This window comes from Charadrius vociferus, unplaced genomic scaffold (assembly GCF_000708025.1).
Source record: "Charadrius vociferus isolate BGI_N301 unplaced genomic scaffold, ASM70802v2 scaffold650, whole genome shotgun sequence".
Lineage (NCBI taxonomy): Eukaryota > Metazoa > Chordata > Aves > Charadriiformes > Charadriidae > Charadrius > Charadrius vociferus.
In genome coordinates, this window is record NW_009646736.1 from 6,030,246 (window position 1) to 6,058,041 (window position 27,796).

The 27,796-nt window shown below is 36.9% G+C and overlaps 1 protein-coding gene across 1 annotated transcript in view; it reads right to left on the minus strand.

Annotated features, from left to right (window-relative positions):
• SLC9A9 (solute carrier family 9, subfamily A (NHE9, cation proton antiporter 9), member 9) overlaps window positions 1-27,796 on the minus strand; it is a 205,700-nt gene that overhangs the window by 27,643 nt on the left and 150,261 nt on the right. The window contains exon 14 of the mRNA XM_009890107.1: window positions 22,989-23,068. Within this exon, the coding sequence (XP_009888409.1) occupies window positions 22,989-23,068 (80 nt within the window). The remainder of the gene's footprint in view (window positions 1-22,988; window positions 23,069-27,796) is intronic.

Here is a 27,796-nt window from a genome sequence, read left to right on the forward strand (position 1 = left end):
TACTCTAGCTTTTAGAAAAGCAAGAACTGATGGCACTGCTTGATATCTGTCCAAAGAACAGCAGGAAACATTCAAGTTTCTACTCTTGAATCTAAACATACTCTTTAGTTGTGACCTGAAACATGTTTACTAATCTACTGCTCTGCTGAAAGCACACGCTCCATTGAGGAAAAAAATCCTTAGTGTTGTTTGACAGTTACTACAGTATGAATAAAGCACGAACATCTATTTTATTTTTCATTCTAGCTTGGATTTATTATCAGGCATTAGATTTAATATTAGGGACTAAATAGTTTGTGCATTAGCCAGTATAAAATTTTTATCTAGTATTATGCATATATCATGTAATTCGATGGTATTTGAGACACATTGTGGTTCTCTGATGAGGAACAGTTCAATACTTCATACGTTCATAAATACTTCAATACGTTCATAAAAAAAGATGAGTTTTTAAAATGGAAAATGATTGCTCAATACTTTGTGTGGAGTGATACTACTTATCCATCCTCTGTTCTGAAGTTCATGGGATGCATGTCTTTCACACATATCAAAGTAACAGCAGCTCATTCCTTTGTATATGGCAGATACTACTGCAGCTACAGACATGCCATCATGGTATGGTGTAAGGACACAGCATCCTTAAGAAACTTAAAAGAAAAATAAGCTTGTCTGCAAGAAAATCTTAAGCTGGTTGGTAAATGTTACTAGACCAACATTGCTGATGGCAGTTTGTTTTAGATTGGCAGACCATATTATCTACTTCACAGAAATATGACAAATAAAAGGGCAGATGAAGATGACATCACTCAGTCTGAGATTCTCAGTGTGATCTTTGATGAAATTCAGAGCCACACCAGAAACTTTAAGATAAGAGAACTAAATCTAGTCTATGATAAAGATACCTGAAGGTTGTATGTTAGAGGTATATCACCCTACTGGTAAACATATTTTTTGGAGACAAGATTCAAAGATAGCAAAATAGAGAAATTTTCATAAAATGCAGATTAAAAGGACCAAAATATAGGGCTGTGCCACACTCTTTAGAACTTCTTCTAAGTCTAGGGATGCTAGTTAAGAACCGGGGCTTGGATCTATTCAGTTACTCTATCAAGCCTCTATGTGTCAGCTTGATACGTGAGATAAATCAGATTCTCAAAGAGCAGCATTCTGCATAAGCTTCAATCTGTTTAAAAAGTTGTCAACTAGTAAAGACAAAACATAGTTAATATTTTTAGTCACCTGAACAATGCAAGAAGGTGCATTTTGGTCCCATTTGTACCACCTGTGGTACTTTAGAACTATTTTCCCCAAATTAGATTACTGCACAGGTAAATAATATCACCTGATAATTGAAGTGAAAGAAATGCATGGCACCTCTCAAGTAACCATATGTGCTCATCTGGGTTTTCCAAGAATAGTCAAGGTTGGCACTCCAGCTGCAGAAACCAGTGAATCATTCCCCTCAGAAAACATATACATCAGTTTTTCTCCCTTACAGGGAAAGAAGGGTGAGAAGAAAAATGTAATAATAATTCATGGAAAGGAAAAAAGTCTAACATGAGTTTTCAAACAGTAAATCAAATGGTTATGTCAATTATGGGGAATATACATATTTTTAGTTACTGTAAGGTGTTTCTTTGCATAATATTAAAATGTATCTTGTATTTGTGGTGGATAGGAAAATAAGAATATAGATCTTTTAATGTTGGCAAGTGTCTACATTTTGGAAAGGACAGATGCTATTAGATTTCTTCCCAGTAGGAAGTCCTCTGAAACCATCAGGCTTCTGCATGTAAGTAGGTCAAGGAAGACTACTTCCAAAATTTGTACTTTTTAGCTGCAAATAGGACGCTATTCCTCATTTTCATGTCCAAAAGGCCATATTAAACCTGACCTCGAGCTTATGTACGGTTTTGCTTGACCTTTATTTAGAATCCCTTCTGCTAGAAAATTGCCTTTTGTTGTCACTTAAAATATATTTCACTGTCAATGTTAGTCAGTATACAAAGAGAAGAGCTTTCAATCCAGTATAGAGGTGCAGTGGAATCCTGACTTCACCGATGTCAGTGGAAATGTTTCCACCTTTTCTGAGGGCACTAAGATTTTTCTTCCACATACTTTATTATATCAATTGCTTTCATTAATTTTTTTCCCCTCTATTTTTCCTCTGAGTTACAAAAAAAGCATTTTTTTGATAAAGCAGCATAAGGGTTTGTCTATATAGCAGCATTCATTTCTGCATTTATGCAATGACAGATTTGTGTAACTGTGGCGTTTTCATGTTTTCATCAGTCTCATCTTTATGAAAGAAATAGTACTTTTTTGCTTCTCTTCAATTGCATAACACCTGCACAAAAGCAGAATTCTCAAACATGCTGCTTTTTCTGCTATTTCCTCCAAATATCAACCTACTTGTTTGTAGCAGTAACAGTGACCCTGCCTGCGGACAGCATGCTGATAGCATAAGAAATGCTCACTAGCCAGTTTTGTGGCTTGCTTCTCTCATAACACCAAATCTGATGAGAAAGTTTTGATAAAAGCTGGAACAATAGCAAAATAGGGATCTATCAAGTTACTGTTTTCTTTCTTTTCACCATTTTTAAACATTCTAGTTTTTCTCTCTAGACTATCTGCTGTAACACATGCATTTTTCCCATCTCTTGGCAAATACTGTTATATCCACAACTTGTGAAAAAAAAAAAATCCTCTTAAAAAGTGTAAATCATCATTGAATGCAAAGCTGCAGGCGCAATTTGTTGTTACTGCATCTGTAGAAATGGACATCTGGGTCAACAATTGGTACCTTAACTACTGTGTATTGTGGTTTCTTCAGCTGCAAAAAGTGAAGAGTAATAATTATATCATAGGTGATTTTGAAAGAATAAATATTGTAAGGTGCTTTGAGGTCTGTGCTGACAGACTCTACTGATACATACATTACAGACCTTTGGTTTGAAAATTAGGCCAAAAAAAGCCCATATCTGTGTGTATTAAAATGGATGGAAAAGCTCCCGTTGTCTTCAGTGGTGCTGCTCGTGGCCCATGCAACTTCTGTGAAGTTACATGGTGAAACTGTCGTGAACCTGGGAACAGAAGCCTTTAACTTTCCTTCAACTTGCAAACCTCTGTCATATGCTTAAATAGGCGGTAAAGTAGGGGCTTTCTTAAGATTCTTCTGAAAACTTCAGGGGACTTCTAATTCAGTAGTTCTTTACTATTTTGCATATTTTGTGGAATTTACCTCCTAAAATTAGAGACATTTGGGGGGGAGAAGTTGTGCAATATCCTTGGTTTTTATGTCTAAGCAGTATTAACAAAATTAAGACACATAGCAGCAGCATGAAAACATTTTGTTTTCATGCTGTTTTGACATATGCATCTCATGGAAGGATTGCTAATTGGTGAAAATGCCAATCATTACAGAAAGTGATTCATTCTCAGGAGCGGATGATATCTACCGATGCCACATGGCATAGAATCAGTTGTGCAGGAACCAGTCATGACCAATATTTAAAGTATTTGGGAGAGATTTCAGTCTTCAAAATAGGTCTCTCATGGAAAGAATTGCTCTTTTACCCTGTTGTAAGCACAGTAAGATACAGAACATGCTCTGATCTGTCAGGAATAAAGAGCAAGTTAAGTTTCATTAACAAGACATTATTAAATGCTCATGAAAATCAGAAACATTGACACAAGCTTATCAATTTGCCTTCTCCCAGTGACCGGTAGTCATAGCCTGTTGCTTACAATTTCATAAGCAGTGGCTGTGCTGGTGGTATAACTAAGTGAAGAATGAGAAACCTCGAGAGACTTGCACTTGAATTGTGAAGAACAACATCTTTTAAAAGTCTCTAAGCAAAATATAAGCTATTAAATGTGTTGCAGCAATGAAGTGCTGATTTCCAAATGGAGGACAACTCAGTGCTTTTGTCAGGGGGAACGGGGGGGTGAAGGCAAGGACTTCAGCTACTTTGGAGTTTCATAGATTACCAAGAGGCATTTTTGTTAATCGAGCAGCGGGCAGCACTTCTCCTTTTCTTGCTGTATCAAAACAACCATTGGAAAGAAAGGCATTTTATTCTTTGCCATGGAGACTTCTCCAGGTACTGGAGAAAATACCACAGCAGGCTTTTCTGAATCATAAATTTGCTGGCTCGCAATTTTCATGCTCAAGGTGGAGAGCTACATTTAAATATGTGATCCTGTATTTCTCCTCTTATAGATGAGTTCAAAACACAGCAATTGGTTCTTGTGGGGGAGAACAGGGATAATTACAGTGGTGGTAGACTCTGTGTGTAATTATGGAAATCGCCTTACCACAGTAAATGGAAAGGTTTTAAATGTCTCAGTTTGGAATTTTATTATATTGTATATGGCTTAACTAATATTTATGAAAAGAGTTGTGCTTGGTTTTTGCATATATCTAATTCATGTCATTTAGAACACAATCATATATGAAGAAGTTAAAAAATTACAGCCTGTACTATGTGTGTATGTATAGCAAAATCTGCATGTAGCTCTTAAAACCAGTCATAAAGCATCTTTAAGTTCTGTCGAAAATGCCATGCTAATGGTTTGACTGAGAAAATGGATGATTCCAATAAAAGCAGTGAATCTATGGAAATAATACCTGCTTGATTCATGGAGATCTTTTAACTTACAGATTGGAGGCCAACAAAATACTGTTTCTTCTATGCAGGTGATGTTATTCAATAATGGCTGACATGCAACAATTTAGATGCATCAAAAAAGCCCTGTAGGATTATCACAAGGAAAGGACCGTACAGATTTTTTTTTTCATAACCAGTCTACTAAGGAAGCATGACTTATGTTTATTAAAGTTTCAACTCTTCAGGTTTTATTAGATTCCCTCCAGACTTTTCAGAGAAAAAATTATTGCCCATAGACAGTAGTTGAAAAAGTCTTATGGAGGCTGAAAACATTAGATACAGTATTAATTAGTTGGGTAGCAATCTCCGTCAGTTTTAGCAGCAATTTATTAATTAACCTATGGTCAGATATTCTAGGCCTAAAGGATTCTGAAAAGATGATGGGTTTTACAAGCATGCTCCTAGAGGATTAGTATTTATTGGAAGCCTACTACAACTACAGAATATTTGACAAATGCTTATAGGTGGTAGAATGGCGGCACAAAACCATCTACTTGCAACAAAGCAATTTTTTTTTTTATTGTCTACAGATATGGGAGATCTAAAAGGCCCAGTACTTTGTGCCTTGTTTACTTTTCTGACTTTTGGTGTGGACCATGATATTTTCCTGTTTTCTTGTCTCATCCCAGTAAAGCCTCATTTAAATTTCCAAATTCCTTTACAGCTACCATGATTGACCAGAGTTTTATCATATGGAGAGCATGTAATCTCCTTTTACTACAGCTTCCCCTTGTTCTGTCAAGTATGCTGCCAGTGCATCTTACCAAATAGTGAGATACATTCTGTTTTTTTTCATTTTCTATGCTGCTGCTTTTGATACCACCAATAAAAGTTACCTCAGAATGTCACAGGCATTCTCTAAGATTGAGGGTGTGCACATCCTCACTAAAATGCGCGCAAAGAAACCTAGATCTTATGAGATAGCAAAACAAATTATCAAGTTCTCATCTGATCTTTTGTTACTTTTTTTTTTTTTTTTTTTTTGCATTTAGCTGAACAGGTCATCTATCCCAAATGCAATAGCATATTGAGCAGAATGACTTACCAGTAACCATAGTCTTTGTTTTGGAAAAAAAAAAAACCCAACAAAAAACAACCAACCAAAACCCACCCAAAACAACCCACCCAACACCTAAAAATAAGATTAAAAAAACCCAACCCAACTATTAAAAAGCAATGAGGAAAATAACAGTTCTAACATGGAAACACCAGGGTCTATTGGAAATTTCAACTTCAGCTGAGCTATAGATGTAAGGCCCTTTCAGACTCAGGTGAAGATGAAAGAAAAAAGTAGGTAGGGAAACTATACAATCACAACTGGATACTGACATAAGTGGAGCGAGAACTGGAGAACAGTAGTGATGCAGTGCTTCCCTGAGGATCAAAGAGCTTGAAAGGAAAACCTAAATGCTAACTCCTTAACAGTCACTAACTCAAAACCCCTGTGCAGAGCAACAGTGAAGAACTTAAACAAAACTGTAGTGCTGGTAGTAACATATGGTGATTAGAGTTGAAGATTTATTAGATGATCAGGGAAGAAAGGAGATACGTTTTCAAGCAATAATCCTGGAAAGAATTTGGCTATCCAGTGAAAAAGCTAGCGCTGTGACGAATGCAGAAATATCACTAACTAGTCTCTTAGAACTGAAGGAAATTTTGAACACGTTAAGATACATATATTTTGGCTACATACTCAAACTCATTAGATGATTAATCTTAAATTAATCACGGTGGGGAAATAAGTGTGCCAAAGAGAAATGTTAAATATATTCCTTAGCAGGAGAGCAAACCAGTACCCTCAGTACCTGAGAGAGAACTGGAAGAGGTTAACTTCAATTCTGTACATGCCAGCATGGGAAGGATACAAAATGTGAAGTGATGGTTAATGATTTTTTTTTTTAAGCTTGATCCATCATTGATGGCTTTTATGCAGATCTACTAATCATGATCAGTTTTTACATCCAACTGACCAATGTCCTCTTTCTTTAGAAACTGCAATAGAAAGGCTCTAGAATTAACCTCCTGCAGAGAGGTGCCTGTTCTCATTTCACACAGTTAATATGTCACATTGTCTTTGTATTGTTGCATTAGTTGGTCTTGGCTTGTAATTTGCAGGTTAAGTTTGAAGCCATAAGCGTCTTCAGCTTTCCAATTGCTGTAAATTAGCATGGTCTGGTATTTCAGAGAGTTGGGTCATATTATTTTAAAATGCTATTATATCTGTGAATAGAGCAAATATAAATGAACAAATACAGATTTGAATGTAGGCTGCTCCCCCCCAATATATCAGTAATAATTTGCCTTAGATTTTGTTGTGATATATTATTAAATAACGTAGGAATTTTAAGGGAATACTGAAGCTGAGTGAAGTTTTAACTTGCTTTTTCATTGACTGCATGTGTTTTACATGCACAGTGATGAAATGTCTCTCTCCTTAATATCTGCCTGATCTCTATGTGTGGCCTGCTCTCTGTTCTGCTTGTCCCTATAACTTATAGTGTTAAATATATATAACCTATAAACATTAGCTTAAAAACTTAGTGTACGCTTATGAGAGCATCTTGCATCATGTAGCTCTCTACTTGGTTATAGATCTTGAAGATGGTCCTTCCACTGTGAAAAGACGCATGTGAGGTTGTGCCCCTACTCTGCGTGACGCTGTAGGGAAGGATGGCAGTGCACGCTGGGTGCCCTGGTGCTTTCAGATCTCTTGTGCTTGTGTTTACTCTGGCTTTCACAGCAGGCAGTCGAAAAGAATCTCAGCCTTCAGTAGGCATGGACTGCAAACATCATTCTTAGTTATTTCGGTGCCAGAAGAGCTCATTTAAGCTTAGTTTCTATAATTTTTATTGTGTCCTGGGGCAAAATGTATCAGTAGTTTTTTTCAACACCTGCGTGTGAAGGACGAGCAAGATCTTGCATACAAGACAGCTCGGGTATCTACCCCTTCACTTCCCAGCATACAGGGTACCTGTAACCCTGACTATTGTTCCCAGTTAGTGAGAGTTACTGATAAACACTGCAGTGTGTGCTGGACCAAGCACCCTTCAAGACTGGCTGTTCTTGCCTAGTACCACCATTACATCAGTTTTCACAACCCAGTGAAACCACAGGAAAGAATTGCCAAGAAAAATTCTGTCCTCAGTTATGGTGGTGCTAATGCAGAATAACTGACTCCATCTGTGCTGGATTCAGCACTTGGAGCAAGAGCTAAGTTATGCCAGGAGTCATATCAATTCCATTCATTCCAAGGGGCTTATTTTGGATTTACTTTTTTATTGGGTTGTTTGTTGTTTTATTGACACTAATACAAGATGGCAGTGAATGTGTGTGCTATTTTTGCATGTAATTCATCTATATATTTTTCATGTACGTTATTTTCAGAACAATTTGTGTAACAGTAGCTTTTAAAATAAAACATAAAATAGGCAGCATAAACACAGAAAAAAGAAAAGAAGTCACCTCTATGCTCAGATAACACAAAATGTAATTAATGCATAGTCTGAGGGGACTAGCTGAAATTCTGTGCAGAATCATTATATCCCCTAACCTTCCAAGCTCTCTCATTTACTGTGAAATTTGTTGCTAGAAGATTTTTCTCTCTCCTCTTTTGCTTCCATTTCCCCGAAATGTGTGCGTTCTAGCAGCAGTCATAAAAACTGCAGGTATTAAGACATAGCGTACAGAAACATAAGAATCCAATAATCTCCTGACTGTGTGTGATAGATTGTAGCTCTTTAGAATTAGTCTTCAGTATTATTTGATAGTTATGGTTTTGCACACGGTCGCTCTAAAAAATGTTCATTGCTGAGGAGCTTACACCCACCTCTGTAAGCAACTAGAATCCAAATTAATGATAATGAGAATTGTTCATACATCAGAAAGAGAAAAGAATGCAAGAAGAGTCATTTCTCTCCTGAAGCAGCCTGTCTCCTTGACTCTGTCAGTAGAAGGAACGCATACCTTACCAAATCAGTCTTCTCTTGTTAATTCCAGCTGAAATGTCTCAAAAATGTTTCTTGCAAGTGTTTTGACAGAAAGTGCAGAGGAAGGATAAGAGGCCTGTTCCTCTGGTACTTCAGCTGGAACTAACACCAGAAGGCTTTTAAAACAGAATATAGTGAGGGGGCTCGCCAGTCAAAATGAGAGCTCATGGATTAATATCCAAGTTAAAGTAAAATTTTTACATCTGAAAAATTAAAAGTAAAACAAAATAAAAAGCAGGAAAACCTTGCTGAAAAATAGAAGCCTTTTAATAGATGAAGAATATTTAATAAATGGAAATCAGGACTTAGTTCTCTTATCCTCTTCTCCAGTGTCCAAAAGAAAAAGGGCTCACAAAGGCTGGTGCTGACAGCATATAATCATCTGAGAGGAAGTCAGGAAGGGTCCCATGCACATCAAATGCAAAGCAAATAAGCATTTTAATTCTATCTGTCAAAATTAATTAGAAACAAGATTAAAAAAACCTTCACAATCAGATGAAGCATTAGCTTGTTAATGTTAATTCCTGTTCTGTTATTGTTTGTGATAAACTGAGTCATAGCTATTTGCTTTGCAGCTGATGAACTGCTCTACAGAATCTGAATTTTCTTTTATTTACCTCTGAAAGTTTGAGTAGAAAATATCTCTCTGTAGTGACAAGCCCATAGCGTATCTCCCCAGCTGTGGAGAGGGAGGTTTTGGGGGCGAGGTCTTGCTGAGCCTTCTGCCACAGGAACTCCCCTGACCACCCTATGGAACTGCACACTTTTCGGGGAAGGGTTATGGGAGTGGGTCCCAGGTGAGGAACTCCTGGGAAAGCATTTGTGATGCATTTGCCCTGACCTTCCTACCTGATCTGATCCATGGCTGTTTGCTACAGCTTCCTAGTTGTATTTCGTAGCATACCCACTCGGTCTTTTCCTGTCACGTGCACTCAGGAGATAGAAGCTCCAGCTTGGCACTGCTCTCCTGTGCAGTGTAGCTTTCAGATTGCACTTATCTCGCACGTGGAGGCAAAGCAATCATATGCCTGCTTGCTAGTGAATGTGTAGCCATTTTTTCTCATTTGCATTGACTCACCTGCCACTCTGTGCATGAAATCACATCCCAAACTTCCTTTATGCCTTGTGCCAGGTTTGATCTGACCAACTCAGTAAGGATATTACTGTAAACCCCACTGTGTGATGAAGGGGTGTTGTGCACTCTCGGAAGAACTGCTATGTGTCTGGACTGAGTGTGGTAAGGTTTGGCCCAGGAGGTGTTTATTTTGATCAGATGTATCTACTGTTAGAAAAACTTTGTAAATCTGTCATTATTGGAACAAGTAAAAGACTAATGTTCCGTGCTGTACAAAGGGTGGATATGTAGACAGAGGAAGACTGAAAAAGCAGTTCGAGACATAATGCTTATTTTGTAGTTGCAACTGTAATGCAAGCATCCATTTATTTATGCTTAAAAAAAGAATCTAGCTCTTCTGTATGCAAAAGTAAACACACCACCATTCCTGTTGAATCATAGCAACAGAGCCTAAAGCAAAACCTTATAGAGATATATTTATTACTATATAAGAAGTTAAATAAAAATGTAATTTTCAGCTATCCCTTATGTTCTGGGAAATATTGGTGAAGATGCACAGTCCAATAAAATGAGCAGAGTTGGCATTTTACACTGTTAAGAATAAACCACAAGTCACCTCCTTTATTAGCCACAAATCTCCTTAGGTTCCTAATCATATCCCTATGCATGCTAAGAAGCAACCTGGGCGGAGAAGAGAGGCATCAAAGAGGTAGACACCTTAGTATCGCTGTAACTTGGACAGGGTTGTGGAGGTATTTCATTTCAGCCTTATTTCCTAGAGTGACATGGTAAGTTAGGCGTCCTTGTACCACCCCTAACTCATTGAGACAGTAGTGAACTCAACCAAAAAATCTCAGCTGCCAGGTGAGTTACTGGCCATCTTTTACATAATAGCCTAGGTGTTAAAGCACTGACTGGGGAGATGGAAGATCGGGACTTTTGGTTCCTCAGCCTAAGAGGGTTTGAATCAACTGTTTCTATTTCCTGAAAGAATGTCCTAGCAGGCAAGATAGAGACTGGTCTGTGTTGAGGCCATGCTTTCCCTTTCGAATCCTGCTACTGAGACTGCACCATTGTCTAAGTGAGAATGAAAGTGGGGGAAACGATAGTTGAAAAATATTGTATTCAATGTGGACTACATGTGCACGTAGTCCATATTCTTATAAAATATTGTAAAGTACATCTATATTATGTATTATTATGGGTATTATTATACAAATATATAGTAAAATACTTATATTTTTTCATATTATTTCATTCTTTCCTTATATTTTAAGATTTAAGGTATTATTGAATTGAGTATCACAGATAATTAAACATAAAAACTGTAGCTCTCTATTGCTGCTTTAAATTTGTGTAGCAACCTGTGGAACAATCAGATCCAGAGTTCCTTTATCTGCATTTTCATGGATCATTAACAAACAGCATTTTCTGCATAACAAAAAGTATAATTCTGTAGTTTAGCTAGAAGGACCAAGCCCTGAAGACCAACCACATCTTTATTCACTCCAGTTCCCACTGATATTTGCCATGATACAAATTATCCACAGCAGTTTAACGCTGTCTTAGCAGACCGTATATATGTATTTTTTACATCTGAGTTTTAATTAAATGTGAATGAACCTGATAAGCCGTCATTTGTGCAGCAAGTGTAATCATATTTTATGCATTTGAAACTTTTGGATGCCTGAAGTACATGAAAAGCACTTTATGCGTACTTGCATTATTGCATATTTCATTATAATGTAATTTTATATTAGATATTCTATTTATGCAGAATCCAAAAATAGTTTGTGCTGTGTAGCAATGCAAATTTCAGTGAATAATCCACAAAGAATTTCAAAGCCTTAACCATTTGTGACATGCACTGTTCTGTATCTTTAATGAGGACTCAACCTTTGAATAAATCATACTGGGCTTTTTATGAGTAAAACCCATTTCTGTGATTCCCCATTAAAGAAGGGTCTATCACTTCTTATCTTAATCACATTGAAAATATTAGGGCTTATCATTAGTGTTCAAAATTCCTCAAACTGGTTTTAGGTGTTCTGTCAACAGTTAAAGTGTAAATCAGGTTTCCGTACTCTAGGGTCGTGCTCCCTGTTTCGCACCTGATGGCTGGTCACTGGAGAATGAGAAAGCATAAGCAGGTTCATGACCAAGACTATGTAGGATACTTTCCCTTACTTTCTTCTTAAGGTATCCTACTTAAATCAATGTAGAATGGAGGGAGTTTCTTTCCAACTAGTTTGGAGGAACAGTGGACATGAATAGGGATACTTTCTTTTTACCTAGTGTAACTGAGACTCAAGACACTGAAACCAAAGTCATGTATAATGAAATGCTTGAAGGTTGTATGCATTGATAGCGTCTCTTGTACTTTTGTAAACTAAGACTAATAGACTGTGCTCAAGTTAATGATATTATACCAGTGTAACAATTGCAGTTCATATCATCTCTAAATTTAGACCACAGGTTCTTAGTGGTGTAACAAACACAAAATGAAACAAGGAAGGAATCTCTCCTTGAACTACTTATAGATGTTGCAAAGCTGGGACTTTCCTTTTTCTATTCTTTAAAATGGTACTGAGCAGAAGTTTGGCTAATGATGAGGATATAATAAACAACAATTTACTGTTTAAAATGTCAAGATTATGGTCAATGTCAGTGGGTTATTTTAAGAAATTTCATATTTCAAAAAGTGTAGAGAATTGCTTCATTTTTCAACTGTTTTTCTCTACTTCTGCATACAAAATTAAATATTTAAAGCACCATAATGTGGTAAAGAATCAGTTCAGAAAATCACCTGGTTGCTTTTTCCAGATTGAATAAAACACCGCCTATAAATTTCTAATGAACAGACAGCAAAACTCTCAAAGTCCATCAGTACTGGCTAGGAACTTTGTAGAATTTGAGATTTTACTATTCAGAGCATAACTATGTTCTCAGTACATAATTACATGGACGACCAAAAAAAAAAAAAAGTCTGTAAAATTGGTCTGCATAAAGAATACATTCTTTGCAATAATTTTTAGAAAAATATTTAACAGATTACAACTTTTTTCATCAGGTATAATAGCAGAAGTTAAAAAAAAAAATGACCAAAATCATCAGACCAAAATACTTATTATATTCCTTTATGTAATTAAGTACACATTTCCTAACCTTCCATGACAGTATTTCTTGCTTTTTGAAATAGTAGCTCCAGGACATCGAACCCACAACATTTTGGTATTATTCTCATGATCTTTTAGGTAAGCTATATACATTTGGTCAAAGTTATTATTTTGCAATCTATCATAATTATTCTCCCTCTGCACAGCTATATGACCAATTGTGACCAAGCTGCAAAGGAAGCAACTGAAAATGTTCTGTGCTCCCACCTATTCCTCTACTGTTCACTTTGAGGAATGGGTCCTTTTTCTAGAAGTAGAAATAACAAAGTTCATAAAATAATTGTGCTGTCCCATTCTGTCACAGACCAAACCCTCTAAGTCATAATATCTTCCTATGCCCCTTTGTCACTAAGAATGGAGAGTAACAGATGCGTACTGATAAAGTTCTAAAAATACTGTCACCAAAATTTTTTCAGCTTCTGGGCCTGTAGGAGAACATTATATAAATTTGAATGCCATATTTACTATGAGTAAATAAGTAGACCATACTGTGCAAAGAAGGTCAGGATGATGAGTTCTATCAAATAGCCTTCACTTAGAAACCCACAACCATGTTCAGCTGGAAGGAATGGTGCTAACTTTACAGAAAAAAAAAACTCTTCTAGGATAACTTGAATCTACAGAAATCAAGAGGTTCCTGAGTTCTAGGTCTACATTTATGAAAAATAAAAGGCCACAGCCTTGACTTTTCAGAAGTGCTCAGCTGATTTTTTTAGGCATCTAAATTAAGAGACTGTGTTCCTATGGGCACTATACTCTGATTTCCATTGTATTTGAAGCTTGTAGCATAGCGTAAGATGAAAGGCAGCCTTTGTCTCCCCTGTTTGGGACTCTCCTGTTCTCAAACAATAGTTAAAGCAAGGTCAGAAGATGTGATGATCTGCTGCAATACCTCATGCAAACTTGTAGTCAGCCCTAAATCAGTATTTTCATTCTTCTGATATATTCTCTCCACCTTCCCTTAGCACCCCCTTTAGAAGTAGTGCTGAATTAAGAACTGGTACTAAGATTGGCTGATTCACAATATATTTGAATGTGTTATGATGCATGTGTTCTAGCACCTATTTCAATATCAGGAAATAGAAAACGGCTCTTGAGTTTCTCTGCTGTCAAGAATTGCATTATTTTGAATCACTGATTGCCAGAGTGTTCTTAAAATTAGAGGGAAACAAATTTTTTTCCCCCCCTCACACCTTTGCATGTTTGCCTCAGCCTTATTGGTGGCTCTGTGTTAGAGCGTGCTAAAGCAGTTTAACTCAACTCAAAACTACCGTAGCCAACACAAACTAAGGATACTAACAGTGCTTTTTCCAGAGCAGCCACCTAAAATGGGAAGAATGCCAATACACAGACTAAGCTTCCAAATAAGACCTGTACTGAAGGCCTCATCCACAACCACTGAAGGCACTGGAACGTGTCAGTGACTTTAAGGGTTTGCATCCAGATATTAGCTTTCTGTAAAAGAGTTCAATTCAAGAATACTTTCTAATGGAAAATCATTAATGTGCCCTTTGGCATTCCTCTTAATAACCTTAATCATACTGAATTCCTTTAGTCTCACAGCTTTTACAGGAATACCACTGTAATTTAACATTAATAACAGACCCTTACTAGGAAGTATTACCAATTTCTTGCTTAGGTGATGTTATAATTAGCAATATCTTGCTGTGACAATTGCCGCTGTAGAAGAAGTGCCATTTATAGATGGCATTACATATGCAGCATGTGCTGCATGCGCATCCAAGCATTCTGATATGTGCTAAGTGACTGGAAAGGCAACAGTGAAAGATACACATGCAGAAGAACATTTAAAAACACTTTAGATGTAATGCAAAGTAACTTTTTGCACACACAGGGCTGTAAATGAAATAATAAGAGACTTGAAAGAAGGTTTTAAGTTATGCTTGATTAAATCTATGTTATAATTTTCTGATACTCTTATATCATATTTAGGTCTCCTGGGTGCTGTTAAGTATTGTCAGCCAACAAACTATAATTTCATGCTTGAGTGGACTAATACAAGTCTAAGCTTCTGCTTCTTTGTATGTTCAGACTACAGTATGCTGTAATAATAAAGTGAGAAGGGGACGAAAAAATAAAGCAAAATAAAATTGTCATACATTGTTAATACTTAGCAGTGAAATCAGCTACTAAGATGACTTGACCTATAATTTGTTGAGGTCAATAAACTGCGAGTCCATTTGCTTCACTAGGCTTTAGATAACTCCTTTAAGTTCTGTATTTTGATTTGAAAGGTAATGTAGCACATAGCTATGCAGGCAGAAGTAAGCTGCAGAACTGGATGGTGTTTTTTTAAATGTAGCAATTTTTCTAGTTGTACCTTTTGTTCGTGCAGGAACATTTGGCTCTTGGACAATAGTTATTAATATAGCGCCTCTGTATAAAATACGCCTATAAGAGGAATCCTCTGTACTTAGTTCTGTCTTGGTAGCATACGTGCTGAATTTCTTTTATGCTGAAGTGTAAATCTTGACGCTGTCTAGTTTTAACATGCTACAGCTGTATGTGGTGCCTTCACACAGCTGAAAATAACATTAAGAGAAAAAACGAAAACAGTTCTGTAAGCTTGATTGTCTGACTGAGGTTCTGGTTGTATGAAGTGCTACGTGCTCTTGGTGGGACTTGTAAGCATCCACTGGTCTGCTAAATACCTTCAGAAATGGCCCTTGGTGTAAATCTGGGAGGAATGGCTCAGATATTTCAGCTCTTGGGTGTAGTGCAAAGGTTCCTTAGGTCAGGGGGACTGACCACTCACAGGCAGGCATGAAGCCCGTAGTGGTGCTTTGCTGAGAAAGGCGCTGCTTTAATGCCAGCCACTAAAACATACTGATGGAAATTAGTACCCAGTCAAAATTTTGCTTTACCTGTTTCCTGCCTCCTTCCCCTTTACTCCCCTGGCTCTGGCACATTAACAGCCTCTGCTGAGACACCTAGAAAAGCCAGATTTCTTAGGGCTCCAGAGGCTCCAATTCTACTTTTTTACCTTTTTTCAATTTTCTAACCTACTTGTTGGGCTGCAGACTCCTATGCAGCTGATGAGCCTCAGAAACATTTCAGAAATACTTACAAAAAAAAAAAAGCTTTGACTTTTAAAATTAGCTTTGGAGTTGTTTTATACTGGAAAGATTAAAATGTTATATTTCTTCTATGAAAAACTTTATTTTTAAATTTTAGAACTCCTTGTGGGATGAGGATTGAAGTTTCTATAGTTTCTAGCTATTGCAGATATTAATGCATTTTAATATATTTTTTACATGAAAGAAAGTGAGAGTTGCATAAAACCCCATGCATTTATGTGGGGCCACTGAGTTCTGTGAAATAATCTTTATATTAAGTTGTCGTACTTGTTATCAGAAATTGAGAGAACCCCATGAACAGCACAAACAAAAGGTATACTACATCAAATAAGCTAGGACGTTAAATAGAAAAGCTGGTGATTATATACCAAGTTGTCTAGAATAAGCTGTAGGCCAGGCTCTGCCTTAGAGACCATGCAAAACTCTTACAAAAATCAATGACCATTTGATGCAAAGAACAGAAAATAGAACCTGGCCCAGCATGTCTCCGATGGATGACAACAAGTATTCGATAACAGCTTACAAAACGATTTTTTTCTTTGACTTTATTGTGAATCTCTTTTCACATTAAAGCGCTTCCCTTTTTCTCAGATTGCAATAATGACATGGTCTCCTTCTCCACTTGTCCCATGCCTGCACTGTTTAACTATTATTTTGAACATTGATTTTTTTGAAATCTCACAAAATTTCCCCCACGTATCTCCCTATTTCTTCCCTTAAAGGCAAAAGCACTGCATACTACTATGAAGGCTTTAAAGAAATCAAGACATTTGATATAATGGCTTTGCTACCAGCAAAGTAAAAACCTTTGGCAAAAAAAAAAAAAGTCCTCTTCCAGAATGACTTAGTTTTTGTATTTTATATAAGAGCTAAAATTAGACTATGAAAAAGAATCTGATCTTTCTATTGTCTTCCCTTGTCAGTTCCTTTTCTCCCTAACTAAATTTTTTTTTGCCCCTCTTTTTTCAATTTTAAACATGTAAATAGACCTTTCTGCAATGTATTTAATCTTAGCATCAGGACTAAAAAACTAAATAGCAAAAATGTCAAACCTTATCTCCTTTTGATTGTATTTTGTAGAACTAAAATTCCTGCAGCTCCCTCCTTCCTTCAGGATCATGGTGGGGAAAGGGTGGGTTCAAAGACTTATATTTTGCAATAAAAATAACAAAAAACAATCACAAATAATCTTTACATGTGTCTCTATGCAATGGAAGTGTGAAAAGGAGAACATATCAAATACTGTAAAAAGAAACAGCAATTTTTTGTTTAACACTTTGTATTTAACTATGTTCACACTTAGTAGTCAAATCATGTTTAATAATGTTTTCTTCTAAAAATACCTGGACATGAAAGAGGTTTTCAAAGAATTGACATGAGAGAAACTTTACAAATGAGAATGATTTTACTTGCATATTCAGTGTGGAATTGTTTAAGAATTATTTATCCAGGTTTCTTTCTGTGAATGGAGGACAAACCGAGGTCACTTATTATTCTGGTTAATCATTAGCCATGTTTATTTATTAGGTTAATTTGCAGAGTTTCAACAATCTTACGTCCTTGGAAAGGGTCAGGAAATAGCACCAAATCAGATATACTGATTATCTGTGCTGTAAAAACAACAATGAGTTTTTCGAGATCACGTGCTTGAAAATGTGTTGTTGGAATGAGTTTTGAAATGAGTTCAAGCAATTATTGCTAATGTTAAAACACCTTCTGGAGACCCTGTCCTGCTGCAGTTTGCAGTGCTTGAGAAAGCCTCATGATATAGTCAGCTGTTCTTGCATCACGTTCATGTTATGATATCCACTACAATCCATTTACTAGGATTTGTGCTTTCCCCTCAGCTTTTATGATCTGCTTGTAACACCTGCAAAACCAACTCTTGAGCTCTATTGGCATATCTGTGCTATGAGGTTTACACTTCCTGCTAGCCAATTCCACATTACCGTTTCTGTGTGCCACCTGAATTTGCTTACATATTAGCTGATGCTTCTTTCATTCATAATTAGACTGAAGTCTCTCTGAGACAAGATTGTCTATTCTCTTTTTGAAAACTGTCTAGCAAAGCGAGGTTCTGGTCCAAAACTAGGACACCATGTGCTATTCTGCTGTTGTCACTGAAGTCAGAATATTTGTCACCAACGCAGAATGTTAGTAATTAAGAATGCTTTCATTATCCAGCAGGTAAAAGAAAATGGTGTGCACAGGCACGCTTACAGCCTCTTGTCTTTTCCTTCCAAAGATGTCTGTCTCTGATATGAGAGTGGAGAGTCATCCCATAAGGAAAATTCAGCTGAAGACCACAGAATGCTGAATTTTTCTTTGATTGTCAGTTCACCCTGGAAGGCGCTTTTGCTTTTAGTAGCATTTCCATTTTCTCACAGGCACAGAATAGTACTTATCTTAGTTCATAGGCAGCCATTATGTCTGTTTTATCCACGTACAAAGCATAGGAGACATAAAATGATAGGTGCCCTGATAAGTTAAGGAGAATAAACTTTTGAAGTCTACAAATAATACAATTCCTTTTGGCTGAGGGATTTCAGGTAAGTGCAAAGGACAAAAAGAACCTTTTTTTAAACTGAAAAGAATGCATCTGAATGATGGATAACTGCAGTTCAAGTAGAAACACTTTTAGAAGTTGCTCTATGGAGAATTGGCTCACTCTGTCCCAGACTCCAGCTTCTATTCAGTGTAACTGCATGTTAGATCCTCAGATTGAAAAGAAATCTGCAAAGAAGGAGAAAGCTCTCCTCCTCCTACTCTATTTGTGGCAGTGTGCATGTGAGCAGCTCGAAAAGCAAAGTGCTGTGCAAGTCAGACAGCTACATTGCTATTTGGTAGCTTGGAGCAGTATCAGGGATGCTCTAGGCCTGTCATTGCAATAGTTATAATACCCATAGTAGCCAGTTGACAACAATTTTCGTCTCTCTTGTGCTCCCTCTCACCCCTCATGTGTGCCACAGATAGGCAGCAGTAGTGCTCTGGTCACGTTGTTTAGTCTTGGAGGACCACATCGCACACAATCTCATCCTCACCCCGTTGTCAGAAAAAAAATGATTGGACTTGGCTGCAGGTGGGCCCAAGGCCTGTGTCTTGCAATTTAACACTTGTTAAGTATTCAAAGAAACTTACCGTGCATTTGAAGTCTTTGTCCCTCTTCTTTCCCTTCTTGCTTTCTTCTACTGTAATCTTGCATACCTTTTCCTGTTACGCAAAAACTATTTCTTTTTCTCAATGCAAGTTTCAGTGTGTGCTATTAAAGTACATATCCTGCAACATAATGTAGGCTTCTCCTTATGAAGACGGTGAGCATTTAGGGATGGAAACATCTCAGCACATACATTATGCTCTCTTTTTTTGTCTTCGCTTTCAGTCATTTTTACATTTCTGTGTTTTAGTGCAGCAATCCCAAATCCTTCCTTCTCCTCTCAGTATACAGCATGAGAAGCCAGGAGAACAGTTGTAGTCATCCTCCTGACTGATGCTACACAACAGCCAGCGAGAGCAAAAATGCCCCCACATGAGGAAGTGAGAATTATATGAACATAGAGAAAGAAGGCTTAGTGGACAAAAGCTTTGTATAAAATTATGTTAAACCAGAAATGATTGCAGGAGTTTAGTCTACAGTAGGTGCAAAAACAGGTGAATGTTTTTTGCAAGACACATTATATTAATTTAACCTTCATTTTTAGCAGTAGTTTGTAACTGGGAATACAGGCCTGTGTAGAGAAGGAATTCTATCTCCTGTCAGGTACATGATGTCTTGGGACCAGGCAGGCAAAAGCCAGTGGTATTTATTTGGAGCAAGCAAGTAAAGAAGTTTGGGACTGAGAAGAGTTAAAAGCAAATTTCTGCTAGCTGGGAGCAAAGTTATAATTTTATTGTGGGATCCTCTGTAATGGGACAACTGTGCTGACCACTTGTTTGTGCTCTGCCCTTATATACAGAGGTTCTTGCCCTTGCAGGATGAAACTTCCACCTACTTACTCATTTGTTAGCTAAACTTGGCTACATCTGCCTCGAAAAAACACAAACAACAAAATAAAGCCATGTATATAGTGCAGGATTATAGATATCGATGTTTTTTTCCCTGATAAATTCTTCAAATACTTTTGTTTACTCCCTCACTTTTCCACTAGCCTTAAGTAGGTTATTACAGCTTCAAATGGTAATGCATTGTAAGCTGTAAAAACAAAGAAGTTCAAATAAATGCACTGGAATTTATCCACTGTCAGATACCAAGTATTTTATTTTGCATTTTTCTTGTCTAAATTATTGAGATGAAAATCCAAGACGATACCTCTAAGTACTTAAATGATCTGTTCTTCATTTTTATTATTCCACTATTAACATTTCTTAGCCTAGATTTTAGAGAATGGTATGTTTTTCTTAGGTGTCAATACCTGATTCAAAGATACTTGCTTAAAGAAAACAACCCTTATTGAACCCAGCTGGCTCTGGATCAGGCTCCTAGTGTTTCTTTCAGAATAAAAATAAAACTCGATTCTCAAACAGAATTTCAGGGTTGGGTTTTTTTTTTTTTTTGGTGTAGTTCTACCATAGCGTGGCACATTGCCATTCCTTAAGACCACCGAACTAAGTGGAAATCATTCACAAGGACAGCAAGGAACAGCACAACTTTTTGATTTCCTCAGTTGATATTTCCTCCCTCTTGCTTTTCCCTTGTGAAATAAATAGGTATAAGAGATGTTATTGCCAGAAGAGTGGGTAGATTTGTGTTCATGCCTAAGAGCAAATGTCAAACTATAGAAATGTCAGTCTTGTATGCTTTCAAAGTATATAACAAGATAGATTATTATTTTGCTGTATCTTTTCTTCGAAAACTTTATCATAATTGTCTATGCAATCTTGCATTGGGCCCGAATACTGTGCTACATGACAATTTCTTCTAAATTTAGCAGCACAGCTTTGTAGCATTAGGCAGGGAAAGGCAAAAGAAAGTTTGGGTGGATAATTTCTCTCTCCCTGAAAAGCATGTCTTTCAGAAATAGTCATACCAAAGAAATGCTCAGAGCTGTGAGTCACAGCATTAGTGGGTTGAACCATTATTCTGTGCAGGTATATGGGCATACATTTTCAGGATTAGTAAAATGTAGAAGCATTATTTGTAATAAAAATATATTTTAGGATAATGGCAGGGCTATAATCTCTGGAAATCTGAATTCTAAAGAAAGAATATGATAGCTTGAAGAGAGATTGACCCTTATTAATAAATTTGTTCTTTTAAAGAATATTTTAAATAATTTAAAATATTTTCTTGAAATGCAAAATCCATGGAAAGTAGACTTTCTAGAATAAAGTGTCAGACCCCCATATTTAAGATGTCTACCACAGAGATAATCTCTGAGAAGTGGTGCTTCTGGTGCCTTCTACAGTTCTTTCATTTTGCATTTACTGTTGTCAGACTCTTTCATATTGATTTCTCTTTCTCTTCTGCCTCTGTCCCTTGTTTTCTAGCTCTACCCTTCTTGTTCCTTTCATGTTTTTTTTTTTATACTCATGCCTCTGTCCTGTTCCTGCCCTCCACATTTTCTTGCTTTCTCTCTCTCTTTTTTTTTTTTTTTTCCTTCAGAGCATTCTTTTTCCCCCTTGTTCATCTGTTCCTTCTGACTTAAGTTTCTAAGATATACCACAACCACAGCCTATTCCTTCTGTGAAAGAAGTGGGACAGGGTAGTAGTTAAAGCCAGTTATGCTGGTACTCAGCATTAACATTTAAACATATTTCCCCCCTCTATACAGCATTCACCTACTATTTCTAAGTATTCTTGAAGAATTATCCTAGGGAAACATTTTAATGCTAAGTGCTTTTTGGCCCTTAAAACTGCTCTGGTAGATAAAATAGGGCAATACATTCATTTTTAACCAAAAAGATGTTTTCTCCATCAAAAGTCTCTTTGAAGGATAACTTCGCTTGAACTCTCTAAGGAAGCTGTATTCCCAAAGAGTTACATTTTATCAGCTGAGTTATTTCATCCTAGTTTGCTGCAGCTACTATCAGAAAAACATACATGTAGCCTGAACATTAATCTCTACTCAGTAGTGCAGGGTAATGGACCAATAGATGTGCTATGGAATAATGGAGACTACTGGTAGAGCTTTGCCTGTTTAGCTCCTGAGCCAGTATGCACAGAAAGCAGCAGATGGGTTTTTCCTTATATTCATCGTATATCTGTTAAAGGCTTAGGGCATGATTGTGGGATCTCGCTGACAGCTACGCAAAGCCTTTCCAGAGCCAGCTTAAAATGACAATAAATTACAATGGTAGCTTTTACCATCTTTGCAGAGGCATTTGTGACAGTGTGAGTGTCAAAGAGTGTATGCTGGCCCTTGGCTTTGGGAGGATGTAGATGTGAGAGTTGCCTCGGTAGGAATGTGAATAGAAGCACAAACGCTCAGGAATTGGGGAAGTATGAGTTTCAGGGAAGTCCTGGGAGCTATGTCTTCGCAATAGGTACATCTTTCTCCATTAGTAAGAGGTATGGGTAAACCAGCATGGTCTTATTTTTACTTTCTCTTGGGAAGCTGCTGCTTTGTGAATATGTAGGCAGGCAGCAGCCATTGGGCTGCTTCAGTCTCCTGCCTTCTGGTTTCCCAGACACAGAATTTATAGCGTATCTGATTAATAACTGGATTAGTTTTATCCTGGAATTTAAAAAGGTTAATTTATTTAAACCTATTGACTATATATTAGTGTAGGGCAGAGCTGCTTAACTTGTTCTCACTCCTCATAGCCTCAATCAGGAATGTACTACAACTGCACTGTCCTGCTTCTCTAGACCTTCTGTTTCTTTGAACTTTCAAGATTTCTTCCCCTTACGAAAATGCAATTTCTTTTAATATGTTTAGGTTGGTTTTTTTTTTTTAGAAGTATAATAATTTTTGAATTTGTAAATATTTTTGAAGGTGCCAGTTGTAGGGCAACTTTCATCTATGGGTTATAACAGAAAAGGATACTTGTGATCAAAGCCATACCATATTCTGAACAGCCATGCACTCTCAGCTTTGGTTGTATTTTTACCCAAGTTAGATGCACTCTGCAAAATAAACAAATGAATAAAGTGAAAAGCATTTTATAACACAAATAAATCATGAAGTTCCAATATTAAAAATACATGTCAAACCAAATTATAATTTAAGTGCTTTTTTTTTTTTTAATTTAAAAAGCCTCTTTGCAGAAATGTCATCTCTGTGAATCAGTTCAGGAGCAAATTGGCTCATATAGCACACTTCTTATTGCGATATACTCACTGGAAGAGCACAGCATTTACTTTTATTAATGATTCCAATTTTATTAAGCAGCTGAGAAGCACTATATTGTGAGATCAATAAAATGATATTTCGATTTAATTGCCATTGTGGGATGACTACAGTTTACTCCTACAGGATCAGATGCTATTTGTGTATGGCTAACAAAATGTCATTCCCAAAGGGATCATGATATTCTAATAATTATGGCACTACTTTTCTTTCTGTGCTTCTTTCCGAAGGGAGAGGATCACAGCAATATTGGAGAAGTAGGAGTATTTATAAGCATCAACAAGGCTCAAAACACTGCTACCGATTCTGCCAGATAATTCTGGGACGTGCTGCATAGGTAGATAGACGAACTGTCCTTTTTCTCAGGGTCATAATTTAGAATAATACAATAGACACAGTCTTCTGTACAAAGACAGTTAGTTTGGTTGTACTCAGGGCATCACATCAGTACTGGTGGAAGACTTAGTGGCAGGATGGAATTAGGAATGGGATTGCCAGTTCCCTAAGGATAATTCATTATTGTCTTGCTTCTGTTTTGCTGAAGGTTAGATTATTTTTTAATGGAAATGTTTTTCTTTATGCAATTTTAAACCAATTTATCTGATAATTTTTATGTTTTAATCTAATAATACATTAGAAATTAACTTCCTGTGATACATTAACATGCATGTAAATTGGGTGATGATAATAATGTCAATGGTCTGATCCTTGAAACTCTAAGGTCTAGTTCCAAGCCAATCAACTTTTACATTGATTCCACTGAGTTTTGAATAAGGTTATATGGAGACAGAAACCGTAGCTGTTGATGATTTTACTAATGCCAGATGGGGTCACAGTGAACTTACGAATGCACCAAATAGGCCGAATATTATTCTTGGGATCTGATTCCTTGTTACTGAATTGAGTATTTTAGCAACTTCCCCTAGCAACTGGGGAGGCTGAAGCAGGGAAGAAGATGGTGCTAATCCCTAACTGAGCAGCAGAACACTCTTCTAAGCCCTTAATACCTAATAGAGCATTTTGGCAAGATAGATTGGTAAAGGGTTGAAATATTTTAGAAGGAAAAGTGATGGCAGGTAAGGTCTATATTAGGTCAGTGTTTTTTTTTTCTTTTTGGGTGAGCTTATTTAAGGGAATAAACCAAATGGAAAACAAAAAGAAACACTGAAAGAAAGAGGAGAGTGAAGGACTAAGGTGGACAGGGATAGAGATGAGAAAGAGGACAGACATGGAAACAGACATCATCAAGGAGTGGGCTGCACCAAGCAGTCAATGAGAGCAATGCAGAGGAAAAAGTCTATGCCAGTGTACAATTATCCCAGAATTTGCTGGTCCTGACCTGGACCTGCTCTTATTTCTTGTACTAACTGGTGCTTTGCTCCACACCTGCTCTGTTGGACTGGAACCTCTGGATGGTTTGAGCTCTGTGAGTGTGACAAGTGTTGCACCTTCTTACTCTTGTATATGAAATCTGTGTTGTCTCATCAGCTTTTGCGTTAGTGGGAATCTGAGTAGCTCTCTGTAGTGCAGCTCCTCCAGAAGCACTGCAGGTAAGGGATTGTTGGGGATGTCAGTTTGAAGGCTTTTGGGCTATTGCAGATCTGTGTGTTGTAGGATCTTAAAACTTTTCACTTTCCCCACAGTTCAGAGAGGTGAAAGTATGGGAGACAATCCATTACCTCTTCTGGACAAGAAGTTTTTCTCTGGGAAGTGAGAATGACAATGTTTCTCAACCCTTGGGAATTACCCAGATGGAGATTATTTTTATTAGCCACTTGCAATAAATTCCCCGATTGGCTGGCAGATGAAACTGATGGTGAAAGTATAAATAATTTCCTTATTATACTAATAAAGATATAGAGGTGGTTAAATAAACTATGAAGATAAGTTTGACAGAGATTATATTGATAGGTGTTTTGCAGGCTATTTAGTTTTCTCCTGAGATCAATACTACATCTACAACAGTTTTCCAAAATACTTGTAGAAAATAAATTCTTACACTGTCTTGACAGAGATTTAACACAGCAGAATTTGAGACACATAAACCATCTGAATAAAATACGCTATTGACTAACTTTGTTTATGGGAAATTAGTTAAAAAGCCCACTTTCTTAAAAGTTTTTGCCTTTTTTTCATAAATCAACTTTTTAACTGTGTAGTGATTACATATCCTGCATTCTGCTTATCAGAGTTAGATTGTGGTGTTTATACTCTGAATGTATGGGATATGCAGCAAACTGACTGCTTTTGTTTATTTTTATATATTATTTTCTATACAATAATATATATTACTATCTGCAGTATATATTTATGTAATTCAGTTCCTTCAGAACTGAGTTATGACAGTCCATCAATAAATAAATGAATACAAATAGGCTATTATTTCTTCTGTTTATGCTTATGGTATGATAACGATTTGATGATAAACACATTTAAGGAAAGGCGAGGTAGAACTGACACAAAGAAACTGAGAGACACTTTTGATGGATGAGATCACAGCACGGTGAAGTCCAGATGGTAATTATACATTAAAAGGCTCTACACCTTTGCTAGGGAAGGAGCCCTGTGTTCCAGGTCTTACAACTCAAACTGGAATTTTCTATTAGCTGACTGCTGAAATTACTGGGTGAGCCAACCTAGAATAGAGTAGTGAGCACAATCAGAAGTCCAGAAACAGCTGTGCACATGGAATTCTTGACTAAATAAATCCAGTTCTTTCAGAGAAGAGAAAATTAAGTTTATGGAAGGGGAAAGAAGGAAAGAAGGGAAATCAAGATGAAGAAGCAGGAAAGGAAAAGGGTTATGCAGCCATATAGCTGCTATTGCCTCTGACACAGTACTCATAAAGTGGAACTTTAGGGGCTTTTTCTGCCCCTAAAAAAAACCAGGTCTGGTTAAAGATATGGATTGAGAGGTTCCCAGAACAAGATACCCTATGTCCTGGTAGTTAGAGTGGTCACAGAGGAGATAGATTCAAATCTCTGCAGCAGACCTTGTGGCTTCCCCATTCTAACTGAGTACTCTGGATGAGAAGGAAGGAGCCTAGAGGCTTTTTTTTTCACTAATGTTGCTGTTTTTTAAACATCTTATTCTTGAGAAGATTCAGCCATTATTTCTGGTACAGTTCCCTCAAAGCTCCAATTAATGGCACTGAGAGTTGGCATGTGATTTGAAGTTGATCTGGGTGAGAGCTTTAACTGGCAGGGGTAGATACTAGCACTTGATGTTGTCTGTCCAGGTTCTTTGTGGTGTTTAAGAATATGTACTGTGCAGCATTCAAAACAAGCTATGTGTTGGCTATACCTGTGAAAAGCAGGTAAGCGCCATAGTGTTCAAACCACTACATTTGATAATTCCCCTGTTGTTGGTCCCATCCTACACCCCCCTTCTCCCCACCATGTTTTGTCAGGGGAAGGAGACAGAATTTTAAGTAGTTTGATGGCTTAAGCTGTGTACCTTGCCAAATGTTTAAGATTCAGGTACGCTTAACCTCTGATGGCAAATACATGGACCTTAAAATTAAATTCTAAGGTGCAGCAGTATTGCCTGCGTATCAGTACATGTATAGTTATCACAAGCTTTAGTTCAAAGCATACTCTTTCAGTCTTGCAAGGCACCTATATTCTGCCAAATGCTATGCCGTTGTGTGAAGAACTCAAAACATAATCAATAAGTGTCTTGCTTGGACATTAAAGACTCGCTTTTTATCATGTATAAGGTTTGTTTGTGCCAGGTCCTTTGCCTGAACTTCCCTGCGTATGGCTGTTACTTTTCATTGCCTGTGAATCTGGAAAGGCCAACAACATTATCTTAGATGGATGACGCTTGTTAATATAGGATATATGCAAGAAAAACAACTTCTTTCACTGTGAAGACACACTAACATAGAAAGAAATGAAAAGTAGGTAAATAAAGTAAAAACATCATATTCGAAATAAAGGCAAAGAAAAAAGACAAGAGGAAGAAGAGAAATGAGAAAGAGATGAGATGAAAGAGAAAATTAAAAGAAATAACCTGACATAAATTGAATAACTGTGATAGGTTCCAAGTTAAAACAAAGAGGGCTACAGAGAATGCAGCAGAGCTCTGAATTAGTAAAAGATTGAGATATCAAATACAAAAAAAATCATACAAATGGAAATAGAATACCATGAGGGGTGGGGGGACAATAATCAGAGCAGCAAAACTATCTTCCAAGGTAAAATTTACTACTATAAGGAATGCTGACTTGGACATGATAGGGCATGAAAGGTGTTATATTTATTTACAACTTCTGTGTTGCATTGCTGGGTTTTTGTCAACAGAGATAGGTGTTAATTCACAGGGCACAGCTGGGACACTGGATGTGTTATTGTTATTCATAAACATGATTATTTTCATTTTTAATAAAAGAAGGAGAAAGTTAGATTTCTATTGACTTCTGAAGAAATCAGGTTTTCACAAAACACGCATTCAGTCAATTTTATACTACATTCAGTACTCTCTGATCTTTGATAATTCATGAG